Source organism: Oreochromis niloticus, linkage group LG4 (assembly GCF_001858045.2).
Source record: "Oreochromis niloticus isolate F11D_XX linkage group LG4, O_niloticus_UMD_NMBU, whole genome shotgun sequence".
Classification (NCBI taxonomy): domain Eukaryota; kingdom Metazoa; phylum Chordata; class Actinopteri; order Cichliformes; family Cichlidae; genus Oreochromis; species Oreochromis niloticus.
The window spans coordinates 32,721,307-32,737,408 of record NC_031969.2 but is presented as its reverse complement, the minus strand read 5'-3'; the positions used below and the strand labels follow the sequence as shown (position 1 = coordinate 32,737,408).

Sequence of the window (16,102 nt, the reverse complement as noted above, 5' to 3'; positions counted from 1 at the left end):
ATCAAAAAAAATTATAAGTTTCTCTTTACTTTTATTGAAAAAAGCGTTACAGAAATGATGTCACCATTAAAATTAAAGGCATGCTCATTTTTGCGCTTTACTGACACTTTCTGCTGAGAAAATACACGTTTTTTATTGCATTTTATTACAGTTTAAAGTTTGTAATGAAGTATCTGCAGCGCGTTAACACAGTCCAAAAGCCATTAAACAGCCCCCTCTACAGGATAAAGATCATTTTTAAATTCCACATCCACCTCGGTCTTCTGGGACAAGTAGAAACTTGAAATGTTATCAGGTTAATGAAAACTACCATTTATTTTAATTTGGGAGATTTTATAAATTAAAAAGAAATCAGTATTGTAAAATGAAAGGAAACTAGTTCACTACAGGAAGGTCTTGCTTTGTTTCTTCACGTGATAATCCAGCTTCTTTACATCCTCTGCTGTGACCTCTATCTCTACGCCTTGGTGTTGTACCTACATTATCATAATAATGTTGATCAACATTGCAACTAATGAATCATGTTGTTGTCATAGTTTTGCAATATGATAGGATTTTTTTTTAAATTCCTTTGTTTATATAAAACTTTCTTCTGGAACAAATGGTCTGCAGTCCAAGTGTTTTTATACAATTTATACAATACAATAAATATATGATCAATTCTGGTTTAGTGTTAGCCACCGTCATTTAATGCTAACTGCACGCTCAGACAACATCACTGGTCAGTTGTGACGCTGATCTTGGACCACCATCGTTATGATGATGTAGGAACAACGCCAAGATGTCAGATCATGCTACTGTTACGTCCGTCTCCCTCATTCACACACGTGTAAAGCATTCCTCCCTACTCTCACTACAAATCACAATGTTGTCTGTAAACATCATAGTCCATGACCCTGTGATCTCCCCCACCTTGAATCTCATGCCTGCACACCTCAGGACCCCTCATCACTGTCCTCGTTCATCCTCTTAACATGTCACATAGACATAGACAGCATGAAAATAATTTATTCCAGCCTTGTGTTAAGACAGAAGGAAGGGGGAGTAACAGAACTGTATTGAACATTTTAAAAAGGAGAGAGATGCAGCTTGTCTTCTGTTTTTGGCACTCAAAGGACACAAACCTAGTTAGGCCTATAAGAAATTATGTTCTCAATACATTTCTCCTCATATTTTTGTAAATTCTTCATAAAATAAACTCATGTTCTGATCTATATATAAATAATGTCAAAGAGATTTGACATCCCAGGCTCATCTTTACCAAAAAGTGGAGTAAAAGGACTTAACATCCAGCTCCTTTATTGTTAAAGACACACTGAGTTTTAAAACAGAGTACATGATTTTGAAACAGTTAATGATTTATAATTATAATCAGAAAATAATCAAGTATAAGTCTGATCAATATAATGAATGAGAACTGTAGTTTGAGTTTAGCGTAATAACGTCCCTTACAATCCAAATTTCAGTTTTTGAGATGCCTGATTTTTTTCACCCAGATTCCAGGAGCATTGTTATGACTATGATGTATCCTTGACTCAGTGTGTATGTGTGTGTGTGTGTGTGTGGGAGAGAGAGAGAGAGAGCACAGTGGATAGAGTGTGCGTGTAAAAGAGTGAAATGTGACTCCGGCCCATCATCATGCATGATTCTGAACAAAACAAGTGATACTGAGTATACTGTGAGTCACAAATGCCGAGTCATGCAGAGAAAAAGTATTCCTAACTGAGTTAAAAAGAGATCAAGTTAGAATCATAAAGAGTGATGATGTTCATCCTACAACAACATAAAAACTGAATGAAAAGTAAAGTATAGTCATTTGTGACTGATAATGAAAGTGACTGAACTTTGCTTTAAATCATGTATTTGAAAGGCTGTAGAGAGAGAGCAGCATAGAGTGATGTAGGTGTCATAGATGTCTCGTGGAGATCAAGGAGGGGAGGATAGAGAAGAAGAACATGCACAAACACCCCATGCAGACGGAATAAGCTGTTCTTCCTCTAGTTTCAGTATCAGAAGATCTGGGATTGGGAATTCACAGTTGGAAATTACAGCAAAAAACGCCAGCTGATCAAAGTGCAATACTGTGGACTCACAAATTGGATTTATATATTTTTTGGCCTTTTTTCTGCTTATTTTTGTTGGATTATAACGTCAAAGCATTTGTCTGTTTCCTGCTGGATTGCAACTTCCAAGGATTTGACTCCCTTCCTATTTGGATTTTATCGACACGGAACGGATGATGACGGATGTGTCTGAAGGACTGCAGCTGACCTGCAAGGCCACCCAGGCAAGCACACCTTTAGAGGGAGCAGGATCGACATTCAGAGGACTATAAAGCTGGCTCCATCCAAGGTATGCAGTGCCTACTGGATGATACCCATAGGATCAGAGACTCGGACTTTGCAAACAGCCGGTTCCAGACTTTCATGTATTGGGGATAACGACAGAACGGTGTAGTTTTTGTTTTGTTTTGTGAATATGGTTCTGTCTTTCAGAACCTGAACGCGTCAGTCTTTATCCGCGCCTGCGTGCTTCTGACGTCACTGTGAGTCTCGTTCTTCCTGCGGTTGGAGACCAGAGGGGCTATCTGAAAGCTAACGGAGCTAGCAGCGTTTCTTTATCTCTGCATTGTTTTAAAGACACTGTTATTATAATCTAATTTCTGTGATCGTGTGATTGTAAGGGACCTTATTAACCGCCAAATTATCTCAGACGCCGTTTTCTCTTCGCCCCCGCCCGGAGAACAAGCTGGTACGTATCAAACACGTTAGCTATATTAGCTTCGCTGTGTGTTGAGAGGCCTTTAGAAACATGGCGTTACATTCGCCAGTTGGTAAGGAAACCAAATGTCAGAGAAGCTGCATTTACTCCTTTAATATATATATATATATATATATATATATATATATATATATATATCTGCGTATCACTTCGGTTCTGTTGGCGCTAGTCATCATAATTGAGCTTATTTAACAATCAGGCGCAACAGCGGGCCTGTTATGTCGCACGTGTTAGTGCGCCAAAAAATTACTGTTAGCGGTAATAAATTCAGATCAAATGAAGAAGAATTCACGTTAAACACGAGCGGAGACGCACACCGGCCCCCACAGCGTGTGGTAACCGGTTCAGAGGCTGCTCCAGCCTGCGGAGAACCGAAGCTTCAAACAAACCCGTGTCAACAAAAAACAAAAAGAGTGCGAGAAACGGATTTAATGACACACCTGTGACAGTCTGAGGCTTTAAACAGGTAGTAGCTAATAATCTTCAGACACTGCCAGTTTTATAACGTCTACCATTGCATCAGAATATTTGGTTATTAGCAGCGGAAGCGTTTTATGAGAAAAGTTCTTGTTGTCGAACCGTAACCACATCCTGAAAGATTTCTAAAAGTTATCTTACCTCAGTGAGAATTTCTTCAGCTGCTGTTCAGGATCAGGGAGCTGTCGGCATAATTGTAGGAACAAATACTGTCTGTACAGGTTTTCCTACTCCTACCTTTTATACTATTGTTTTATTTTTATTTATTGATTTTAACCCGTATAATAGTGTCTTTATTTTTACACTAATCTTGTTTTTTAATTTAAGTTAAAGTATTTTAAGATTATTTTTTTTTTAACGTAATTCTACATTTTTGTTTAATATATTTTTACTTTGGATCTTTACTTGTACAGTACTTTATTCCACACACATTTTTAAAATTTATTTAATTTTTCGATTTTTTTTTAAAATTTTATATTTACTTTAATTGCTTTTGCAGACTTTTATTTAAGCATAAAGAACAATTTAAAAAAGTTAAACATGCCTTCCAGCACTTCACAACAAAGCCAGAACATGGAAATGACATAGACAGATAGATCTTCTACTCTACGTGAGCACTCAAAGCACTTTATACAACAGACATATCTTAGTGTTTTCTATACATTCAGACTCCAAATGCATTAGAGAGCAACTTGCAGATCAGTATTTTGCCCAGACTGGAGCAGCCAGTGATCGGCCCAACCAACCTTCCTAATAGTAGATGACATGGTGAACCCTGTTCTGTTGTAATTGTGAGTTAATGGCTCAAACATGGCAGTGTGGTGGTCCTCTGGACAGCTTTACAGACAGTTGTCAGCACATTGTCTTGTTTGTGCTGCTGTTGGTCCATGAGTGACCCGTGAAGAAGAGCAGAGTTCCAGCATTCAAAGAGCTGAAGTGAAACCAAGTGTTAAGAACAATGAACAGTGTCCTTCGCAGCCACTGTTCATGTTTCTCTTTATATATTTGTTGGTGTTCTGGCATTTGTGGGGAACTCCACTGTTGCTCCCTTCCCTGTTCCAGCCCACTTTTCAACCAATCACCATTTGAGCTATTTGCATTTGTATTGGTCGGTATGGGTAGAATACACGCGTTTCAAAGTTTAAATCATTTATTTTTAGGTATTGTAGTTTCTAACACTGACTTTTCAGATGCAGGGAAAACACCAGGTGGCCTTTTTGAGACAGGAAACACTCATTCACATTAGTGTGGCAGTGAGTCTTTTTTTAATCTTCAGGTTATTATCTCCTTTCCAGAGCTCCATATTTGTTATACAGTGTTCACCTGGACCTCAACAGCATATCAGGTCCTTTCAACAATCCTGATTGTTGTTTGTTCTTTTTCTACTTGTGTTTATTACGTTTTACTGCAGCTGATATCTGATGTATAACCACTTGCTTCACGTCTTCACAGAGCCATGTACAATGGGATTGGCCTGACGACTCCGCGCGGGAGTGGCACCAATGGCTACGTGCAACGCAACCTATCGAGTCTGCGGGTCAAGCGGCCGCGGGATGAGCGCGGTGGCGAGCGGGATGAGAAGGACCGAGAGAGGCTGGAGAGCCAGCTTAACAGGCAGCCCAATGCCGACATCCTGGAGCACCAGCGGAAGAGGCAGCTGGAGGTGAAGTGTGCGGAGCTGCAGGACATGATGGAGGAGCAAGGGTAAATATGATTGTTGAACTGAAAATGAATCTCTTTATCTAAGCTGCTGTGTGTTTGAAGGTCTCTGGTTCTTGAATCGTGAGGATTCAAGAAGCAGAGAATGTTTTAAGCTTGTTCTTAAAAGCCAAGATATGGAGGACCTACCCCAACTTAATTTTGACCCAGTCCTTCTAAAAATAAAAACAAATATAGAAAAATGGGGCAAATTAAAAATCTCACTGTGGGGCAAAATAAATATTGTAAAAATGATCATAGCTCCCCAATTTAACTATGTAGTAATGATATTACCAATTGCGATACCGTCCGGTCTTTTTAAACAGTATGAAGACTTAATTAAGCAGTTTCTGTGGGATGGGAAAAGGGCAAGAATCAAGCTAAGTAAATTATATGCTCCTAGAGAGAAGGGTGGTTTAAGTTTACCCGATCCAAGATTATATTCAGTCTCATTCGAGATGGCAAAATTGGTTAATTACTGGGGAAAAAATCAAGCAGGAATGGCTAAGTATAGAGTCTGAGATTTATACTCCTTTTGATCCAAAAGGTATGTTGTCTCAAAGCTGCACTTCAACGAACCCAATTTTGTTTTATTCTAGACAGGTTTGGCTCAATATACATAGAATCCTTAAAATATCACCTTATGTGCAGTTTTACTCATCTCTTTGGAACAATCCAGCTATTCATATAGGGGAAAAAAGTTGTGTTTTGGAAACTGTGGCAGTCTCATGGCATAAATGTTATTAGTGACTTATTTATAGATGGGGAAATTATGTCTTATAAAGACCTTGTTCAAACATACAAATTGGAAGGGAAGGAAAATTTCTGGAGATATTTGCAAATTAGACATTGTGTGATGTCGAAGTTCAGAAGGGGACATGAAAATCTTGTTCTAAATTTTATAAATATGCCTCAGGAGCACCACACAGCATCATGTTTTTATAGATTGGTAAACGATAATAGAAGTGGGGAATGTTCGAACATTAAAACCTTGTGGCAGAAAGATTTAAATGCACCAATTTCAAACGAAAAATGGATGGGCATTTTGGCGGAAAATGGGAGTCATGTTAAGGAGGCGAGGAGCAAATGTATACAATATAAAATTCTGCATAGATATTATCATACTCCAACAAGATTACATTGTATGAAGCTTATGCCTGACTATCTTTGTTGGAAATGTAAAACTGAGGCGGGGACTTTCCTACATTGTTTTTGGGAATGTTCCCTTATAGCTCCTTTTTGGAAGGAAGTCGTCACACTCTTAAAAGGTTGGTCAGGATTAGAAGTGCCCCTAACTCCTGAATTGTGCTTGTTAGGAGACCGTTCTCATATTCCAAGAATTCATAATAATATTTTTACGGTTGTTATGGTCGGACTGGTAACTGCATCGAGGATTATCCTTAGGCACTGGAAGACTACAGTACGTCCTGAACTGAAAGACTGGATCAGAGCAATGGTAGAGACTGCTTCCTATGAGTCCATGCTGAATAAACTTAAAAATGATACAGAAGTCAAAGATGAACATTGAGACTACTTCTGGAGCTATTTGAAGCAAACGGGAAATCATGACCATATTATCGTAATTTGAAGGACTGTTAACTGTGACCAATTTTATTTGCTTATTTCTGCGTTTCTTTTGTTCGAACCCATTGTTACTTACCCTCTTCTTTCTTTTAGACTTGTAAGGGTAGGGGTTTTTGGTTGTTTTTTTTGTTTTGTTTTGTTGTTGTTGTTTTTTTTTTTTCTCCTTCCTCTTATATATAGGTTTAAGTATGTGTTGCAAAATCAATAAAAAACTGAAATGTCAAAAAAGCTTGTTCTTAAAACATTAACTGAGCCTTTTTTTTTCTTTTTTTTTTCCTTTTTTTCTCACAAAAATATTGAACCGTGTTTTTAGAAATGTGTAGTAAATCCATCCAGATTGCTTCAGTGGGAGAAAGAAAGTACTGGTAGTGCAGTGTGCCGTTACGCTGACTTCTGCATATTGCTAAATCCTCTTCTTTGTTTGGATGCTCAGGTATTCTGCTGAAGAGATTGAGGAGAAGGTGAACAGTTTCCGCATGATGCTGCAGGAGAAGGAGGAGCCTGCACCTGCCTCCACTGAGAGACCAACGTAAGCATTTATGTCCACATTAACAATTAAAGAAATCACAAATTGGTTCTTAGAAGCAACTTTGTTTGCCTGTTTTCTTTTGTTGGTTGCAAGAAACATATTTTTCTATAAACCAGCACCAGGCTCGTACTTGCTGACCTCATATACAGTTTGCACGGAGGATAATCACACCTGTCAGTTTGTCATTTCCTGTGGTTCTTTACTTACTGTCGGCTCATTTGACAGCAACAAGGTTGCAGCGGAAGGAGTAAGGCTAAAATTGTCGTGTGTTCATTCATGTAAAAGAATGTCCAGTTAATTACATATGTAAAATCCTGCCATGTCTTAATATTAGAGCCACAGTTTGGTGTTCAGGGGTACCGATGCTAGTGCAGCTCATTATTTGCAGAATTTACAGGAAGTTGGTCTGCACTTTCTACCCAGGTGCCTAAACTCTGGAAAACAGCATGACAGAAACTTCTAATCCTTCAGAGCATGTTGTTGGTTTTTACTGTTTCTTCTCAGGGTGACAGAGACGCATGCCCTCGCTGCAGCCAACCAGCAGAAGAATGACCGCCTTCGCGCTGCTTTTGGCATCGCCAGCGACTACGTGGACGGATCGTCCTTCCACGCCGACCGCAAGGAGAAAGAGAAGGAGAAGAGGGAGCAGGAACGACTGGAGAGGGAGAGGCAACAGCAACAGAAATATACGTGAGGAGCACATAAAAACACCTTCAGAGCCTGAGTGCACATCAAATTAATGATTAATTAATAATGTTTGGATTATTATTTAGAATCTGGTTGGTTTGCTTTTTTTTTTCTCTCTCAGGTTGCTGGAAGATTCAGATGAATCAGATTCTCCTCCAAAGAAGCGCAGTCGCAAGAAGAAAAAGAAAAACAAGAACAGAGACAGGTGAGACGATAAATGAGGGGAAAGCAGAGAAGGTTTTGGCTGCTGAGCGGGGGTCTGATGGTTTTATTTCTTCTCCAAGCAGCTCAGAGAGTCCCTCCCCATCACCTCGCAGAGAGAAGAAGAAATCTAAAAAGAAGAAGAAGAAACGGTATTATAACACCATTTATTTTTTCATTCATATTCATTTATATCATACAGACTGTCACTATTAACCTGAAAATCTGTTTTTCAGAGAGGTGTCAGAGGAGGAAGAAGACAGGTATGTGTTTATCAGACTCTCGTACCTGACAACCAATCAGCAGCGTTTGATTTTGCCGCTGTTTGAACAGCGTTGTGTCTAACTTTGTTCCTCGCCCTCTTTAAAGTTCCTCAGAGGAAAAGGAGATGGTGTCGAAGAAAAACAGAAAAAAGAGTAAAAGTGCGAGTCCTCCAAAAGCAAAGTCAGGACGAGGCAGGAGCGCTTCCTCCAGCTCTGCTCACAGGTATTACACAGGAGAGATGCAGTGCTAACTTTGAGGAACTGGCTATTCATAATTAACCTACTCTCTTACGGTGCCATGCTTTCTCAGTTTGACAACACTTAGCTTCCCTACTGTATATCATTTGAGGGGGGTTTTTCTAAGTAATTTTCTCGTTTTTATCTTTTTGTTTTTGTCTTTTCGAAAAAAAAAAAGCTTCGTTATTATATTTGGTAAAATCGTGTCCTCCTGGATCTAACCAACAAGGAATAGCTTTATGTTTCATGTCATTCTGACCTTGACTTAAAATGTGACATTCATGTTTTTAATTCCTAGTCATAAGGTCATGATCTTGTTTCCTTTTGACTTGATTCTGCGTCATGGATCATCACAAAGTATTGTTCTACATTTTTAGACTGAAAAATAGATAAAAGGAACAAATTGGGGGGAGAGATCATGTTTCTTGCTTATAGTTTCTCAGAAATGTGAGGATGTGAAGACTTTTTTGCCATGTCACAGAAACCCGGATAGAAAGTTTTACAGACAAAGAAATACATCAGTGAATCTGCATATTCACATCATCAAAAATGTGTTTTTCCTTAATGTTAAAAACAGCTTTGACATTTTGGATCAAATTATTAATTATTAAATTCCTTTTTAATCCCCCTACATTAGCAGTAGCCCATCTCCGGCGCCGCCAAGATCACGCCAACAGGACCAGACTGGAAGAAACGTTGAAGGTAGAAAGGGCAGTTCTCCAGACAGGAGGAGACGAGGCTATGAGGAGCAGAGCCCAGAACGGGGCGAACGGGTAAGGCTGAGCGTGTGTGGTCACTAATACTACTTAAATATTGATCAACACCTTAAAGTGACAGAAACACTATTTTCATGTCATCTAGAAGAGGCCCAATCTTGAGAGGGAAAAAGAGCGACCAAGCGAGATGGAGAGGACCTCCTCCAAGAGGAGACACGACTACTCATCCCCTTCTCCCCCACCACAGCTGGCAAAAGCCACAGAGAGAGAGAGAGGAAGGAGGTCCAGGAGCAAGCAGAAGGAGAGTGAGAAAGGGAGGCGCTCAAGAAGCAAAGAAGTGGAGAAAAGAAGGCGTTCCCAGAGTGTGGAGATCATGGAGAAGAGGAGGCGCTCAAGAAGCTTAGAAAATGAGAGGGAAAGATCACGACGTTCAAGAAGCAAGGAGAAGGAGAGAAGTAAGCGCTCCAGAAGCAGAGACATACAGAGGGGGAGACGGTCGAGGAGTCGGGAGATGGAGAAGGGGAGACGGTCGAGGAGTCGGGAGATGGAGAAGGGGAGACGGTCGAGGAGTCGGGAGATGGAGAGGGGAGACGGTCGAGGAGTCGGGAGATGGAGAGGGGGAGACGGTCGAGGAGTCGGGAGATGGAAAGGAACAGAGGGCAGCATTCAAGAATAAGAGACACGGAAAGGGTAAGGAGATCAAGGAGTCGAGAGATGGAAAGGGGGAGACTATCAAGGAGCAGAGAAAATGCAGGGGAGAGAACTAAGCGCTCCAGAAGCAGAGACGTGGAGAGGGGAAGATCAGCAAGTCCAGAGATTGAGAGAGGGAGGCGTTCAAGGAGCAGAGAACAGCGGGACAAAGGAAAGGAGAGCATCCCTCAGAGGACAAGACATGACTCCTCCTCATCCCCTTCCCCTCTGAGACAGGAAACCAGGATGGAAAGGAGCAAAGACGGAAATAAACTGGACAAAAAGTCAAGACATGACTCCTCCTCCACGCCTTCACCTCCCCCTGAAAAAGAGAGAAGAAGGAGGGAGAGGAGTAGAGAGAGGGAGCGCAGAACTAATGATCTGCATTCAACAGTGCCAAACGAAAGGGACAACAGGAAAGATGCAAGGAGACCTGAGAGGGAGACGCCTCCTCACCAGCAGAGAAATGACAGGAAGAGGGACGGACAACCATCCCGTGACTCCCTGTCACCTGCTTCCCGCTCTCCTGTCACCAATGGACGTCAGAGGGAAAAGGAGAACGACAGGAGAGGAGAAACAGACAGAGAGGGCAATAAGGAGAAGGACCGGCATCTGATCAAGCAGAGGGAAGAAGACAGAGTCCAGGAAGGCAAGAGGAAGCGGGACGAGGTTCGATTGTCCTCAGAAAGCAGGCGAGATGAATCGAGGCCTGCTGAGAAGGCGGTGAGTGAAAGACCGGAGGTGAAGCAGAGGGAGAAGGAGAAGCCTGCTGATAAACGGGAGAGCAGCAGCAGCAGCAGCAGCAGCAGTAGTAGTAGTAGCGAAAGCAATAGCAGCACCGACAGTGACAGTGATAGCTCCTCATCTTCTTCGTCATCTTCCTCCTCCTCGTCCTCATCCTCTGAAGATGAGGGCAAGTCAAAAAAGGCTGGATCCCCACAGAGGGAGAAGGACAGTCTAGGAAAACCTGCACCGTCCGCCATCGGGATTGCAGTCCAGAGACATTTAGCCAATGGTAAACAGCAAAGCTCGGCCTCTGAACGCAACACACCCAAAAGCTCCCAGAGGGAGAGAGGAGGAGGGGGAAGAGATGCACCCGAGAGGGAAAGACTGCCTCAAAGAGCTCCGACAGAGGAGTGCTCACGCCGCACCAAAGGTCAGGAACGCTACAGCCCCACGCAGATGGACAGTCCTAGCCCACCTCCTTCCCCACCCAGCAGAGCAGATACCAGAGGAGGCAGGAGATATTCTCCTTCTGAGGCTGATGGTGGGAGGGGGAGAGCAGAGGTGAAGGCTGGGGAGAAGGAGAGAGGGAGGGACAAAGACACAACCAGGGGGGCCACAAGGTCTAGCCCCTTGGTCCGGAGGTCACGCTCTCCACCCCAGAGGAAACCTACCGTCTCACCTGCCCATCGCACTCCACCCAGGCAGTATCAGGAACCTCCAGCCCGGTCCAGAAGAGTTTCTCCACCTCCTCCAGCCTGGTCAGACCGAGACAGGGACAGGCAGAGGCAGAGGGACAGAGACCGGGAGCGGGAGAGGGTCGTTAGGAGGACCAGGTCCAGAAGTCCAAGGAGGCGCAGCAGGTCTAGGTCCAGAAGTCCACGGAGACGCAGCAGGTCCACTTCAAGAGGTCTGAGAAGACGAAGCCCCCCCAACAGGTAAGAGAAAAACCTACACATATGTGTGCGGGGTCTGCAGGGCAGTGTTATCTCATGGGGCGGTATTGTATTTTTTTTTCTGTGACTTTGCTTGAGCTTGTGTAAGTGCAAGACACGGATACAGCACGCATAAAATCCTAAGAGTTCCAGTTGTCGGTCACAGAAGGGAAATTTGTACAAAGTAAATCTTGAGTAGGTAACAGATCACATGATGAACATTTAGGGGACAAATTTCCAACCACAGTTCCCTGATAGCTGGGACGCTGAATAAAATGTAATTAAAATAGAATGTAATGATTTGCAAATATCAAACTCATTTTATTCACAATAGAACAAATATCAAACGTTTAAGCTGTGAACATGTGCCGTTTTAAGAGAAATGTCACGAACGGGATGGCAGCTGCATTTCTCTGAATCAGTTTTCTCCAAAGATGCAGATGAACTAATGTGATCTCTGAGTTTCCTCGTTGCCTAAATGAAAAACGTATTACTTAAACTCAAGGTTTAACTTCTTTCAGTCTTTTTCTTTCCTAATATTAGTCAGTTTGCAGTGCTGGTGATCAGGTGGGGGTGGGGAATGCTGGCACACCTAAACCTTTAGTGAGGGTCCGCCGGAAACATGTGGCAGAGGCCCGGGTCTATGAGCTCTTCAAGGGTGGGTGCTGCAGGAGCTGCAGCTGCAAGGTGGTTGTTCCCTGTTGGGGTAGTAATCCACGATACCAGATGGTGGACACTGGAGGTGAAGAGATCCATCAAGCTAATGGAGTCCTATTGGACTTGGTTAGCCTGGGGTGAGGTCAGTGAGGCAGCTATCAACTCGTTGGTTTCTGGATCTCTGGGGTGGGTAAAGTTTTCCCCTGAGTTCCTGTCCTGGTTGACATGCCTCTACAATGTCACATCTGGGGTGGTGTCTCTGGATTGCCATGGGGGCGTAACCAGCTGGCAGGAGGCTTCCAGTTTGGCCTCAAATTCTCAACTCTGGTTTTTGCAGATGATGCTCTTAGGCTGGCTTCAGCTCACCTCCAGCTCGCATTGCAGCAGTTCACAGCTAAGTGTAAGCGAGGATGTCTCCTGGGCAAGGTGTTTTAGGCATGTCCTGTCAGATGAATGTACCAGGGCAGATCCAGACCATGCTGGAGAGATTACCTGGCCTAAAAACACCTCGGTCCTGATGTATGAACATCAGATCGGCCCCCTCTAATATTAATTAGGGTTCTGAACTCTTGTATGTACTAACATGTCGTTATAAATAAAAACTTTTACTTCAAATGGAAGTTTATAATCTGACATCATTGTTTATCATTGTTTTTCTGTTTAGTGAATTGTGAGTGGAGATCCAATGATGATTTCTGCCATGCTGACTCTGTGCAGAGTAACAGAGTAAAGCCTAATGCCTATTTGTTTTGTTTTTTTCTTTTCCCACCCAGGCCTCGGCGGTCTCCGTCTCCACAGCGGCGAAGGAGGACAAGTCGCTCGCTCTCATGCGAAAGAGAAAGAGAGAGGGAACGTGAGAGGGTCAGGAGGAGGGAGGTCGAGCAGGAGCGAGAAAGGGAGAAGGAAAAAGAAAACCTGCAGCCAAAAGATGTTCCCCAACCCCGCAGGTCCTCTTCCTCGTCATCATCTTCCTCCAGCTCCTCTTCTTCCTCTGCGTCCTCACAGTCACCACCGCCAGAGAGGAAAGACAGCAGAGGACCATCAGAGAGGGACAGGAGAGCCGATCAGCAGGACGAGAGGAGGGAGCAGAAAAGCCGACCCCCTTCCTCACAGGGCCCTTCTAGAGACTCTTCTCATGCTCCACCCTCAGGTGGGAGGGGCTCACAGTCGGATTCTCGCCGTTCTGAAGTGACCCCGCAAAGATCTCCAGGGAGGAGCCAACCAGACGCCAAGCAGCTGCACCGGGGTCAAAGCGGAAAGCAGTCGCCGCCAGCCAGCCGCCAGCCACCCGAACGAACGGGCAGAAGCGAGAACGCTGTAAACGGGAAGGAGACAGAGATGAAGAGCAGCCGGAGCAGCAGCTCCAGCTCCTCTTCATCTTCTTCCTCCTCTTCATCCTCCTCCTCATCATCATCTTCGTCCTCTTCAGACAGCTCAGACTCTGAAGCCGAGCAGGGGAACGGGTGAGCAGACTGATAATCTGAGCTTTGGGACGGTGGCGTTTACGTCACACCATTAATGAACTAAGACTGTTTTCTTTTCTCTCCAACAGGAAGGCAGCCAAATCTAAGAGCTCTGCTTCCTCTTCCTCTTCCTCTGACAATGAGAAGGAAGCAAAGAAGAGAAGGTAAGAAGGGAGGGCCACACAAAAACTAGCGACTGTTTAATACAGGGGTGTCAAACTCCAGGCCTCGAGGGCCGGTGTCCTGCAGATTTTAGATCTCACCCAGGTCAACACACCTGAATCAAATGATTAGTTCATTAACAGGCTTCTGGAGAACTTCAAGACATGTTGAGGAGGTAATTTAGCCATTTAAATCAGCTTTCTTTGATCAAGGACACATCTCAAACCTGCAGGACACCGGCCCTCGAGGCCTGGAGTTCGACACCTGTGGTTTAATACCTTCACCACAGCAACGACACCTTTACACCAGTGCTTGAAGTGAAAGTCTCCGGAAAGATGGGAAAAAAGAAAGAAACAGTCGTATAGGAGTAGAACAAGTAGAAACAGGAAGTTGCAAAATAGTTTTGTTGTTGTTTTTAATCAGCAGTTGTGACATGACTTTGGGCAACAGTGGCGAGCTGGAAGCTAGCTTAAAGATTTCATGAAAAATATCACACTGGTCCTGTAAAATGTTAAACTACATTAACAGGTAGATAAAATGAACTGTTGCCCAATTAATTTTTTCCTGCGTAGTCACCACTTCTCTGGAAGTTATGATTGTTTATTCTAGATGTTCTCGATACTCGCTGAGCCGTTAGGCGAGTACCGGCCTGTTTCAGATGTAATGGTTACAGTGATGTTTGATTATACCGAGGTTGCAGTGCGGTAGTCTGATGACAGATTTGTGTTTTGCTCGCAGCCCCGTCAGGCCTCAGCGGGTGCCGGCTGATTCGCTGAGAGATTCTCGCTCCCTCAGTTACTCTCCTCCACGACATGTGAGAGCAGTGGCGTCCTCACCGAGCCGCAGGTCTGTAACCACCCAGGGACATTTGAACTTTACATAGAGTGACAGTGGAAAAGGTTTGGAAATGATTGATTTTGGGGGTTTGTTTTTGTTGTTGTTGTTTGTTTTAACTCTTCTCTGGTAGGAGTGGCAGCAGACGGTCACCGAACCAATCATCGAGCAGCAGACGAAGGAAATGAGCCAACAGCAGACGCCTCCCTTCTTCTTCTGTGGTGTTTGAACTGGACTACAACACAAACTCCAGAGCCAGCAGTCAGCAGATCTGCGTCGTCGGGAGGTCTCCAGTGTTAGTTTTTTTTAAGCAGCGATGGCTGGAGGCTGGCATGTACATCTCTTTTTATGAGCTCAGTAAAAACCTCACACAGTTAAGTAAAGCGTAACTCTAGCACTGTTCCTCTGTACCTGTACTCTGTGTTGCGTTTCACTTGTAGATATGAGCTGTCTGTATTTTGGTTATCATGTGTTCCATTTAATGTGAGCGGAAACTGAAACGTGGTTAATTTCTTTGTTGCAAATGATTAATAATAATAATAATAATAAAAGGCAATTGTACATTTCATTTGTCTGGGAGTTTTCTGTTGCTGTGCTTTGTGTCACACTTTAAAGGTACTTTTGTAGTTTTTCTGCAATTTGTGACTTCAACTTTAACCACTGGGGGGCAGTGTTTGAGCAGCAGGTGTGTTGCTGTTCTTTTAACTTTTGGTTTTTCTTTTTAGCCATGTCACCGTTTTCTCAACAGCCCTGGTGCCCGCTGCAAATAAGAATGTGTTTAACAGCTAGCTCACTTGGTCCAATAAAGGTAACATCGACTCGCTGCGACATCTTGGTATGAGAACCGAGCATTATTTAAGTTTGCATTTCTTGACAGTAAAAAGATGTTTTGAAACTTCCTAGCAGTCACGATCTGTTAATGCCTAGTGTTACAGGAAATGCACCTTTTAAGTAGCAGTAGTAAAGGTTCAAAATAAAGCTCGTAGGCTTTTTGTTGTAGTGCAGAAAATTACTTCAGTTTGCTTCTTTTGACTGAGCAATTTAAAACTTTTTGTCCTCTTATTCAGAAACTGTAACAAGCAATTTTCATACATTTATCATTGTTTTTAATTTCCTAAGATGACATTTAAGGCTTTAAATTTTAAAGTATTTGTACTGTAGTAACAGATGTAATTAAAAAATATATATATAGCACGCGTTTATTTTTATGGTGGTGTCTGTTAACATACTGTCATAATTGCTCATTCAATTTTCACCGCAGTTGTTCTATAAAAAGCCACAAAAGTCTTATTATACTTTTATCATGAATAAAAACAGGAGCTGAGCAGTTGTTGCTCCATAAAGCTTTAGCAATCCATTTTCCTGAAAAAAAGTCATGTTCATTCAGTTGAGTTTCACTTCATGTTTCCTTCTTGTTGCCCACGCCCCAGAGTTTGAGAACCACTACAACACAGTTTAATAAAAT

General features: G+C 42.9%; 1 protein-coding gene across 1 annotated transcript; it reads left to right on the top strand.

Moving 5' to 3' along the window:
- Positions 1-2,507: 2,507 nt before the first annotated feature.
- On the top strand, positions 2,508-15,205 carry srrm2 (serine/arginine repetitive matrix 2). Its single transcript, XM_019357598.2, is given in 15 exon segments — positions 2,508-2,751; positions 4,711-4,962; positions 6,974-7,069; positions 7,574-7,759; positions 7,878-7,961; positions 8,044-8,109; positions 8,194-8,220; positions 8,327-8,443; positions 9,095-9,230; positions 9,319-9,846; positions 9,849-11,524; positions 12,952-13,641; positions 13,731-13,805; positions 14,542-14,649; positions 14,771-15,205. Coding segments are annotated over 14 exon segments (4,092 nt in total). The 5' UTR covers positions 2,508-2,751; positions 4,711-4,714; the 3' UTR covers positions 14,826-15,205.
- Positions 15,206-16,102: the final 897 nt, after the last annotated feature.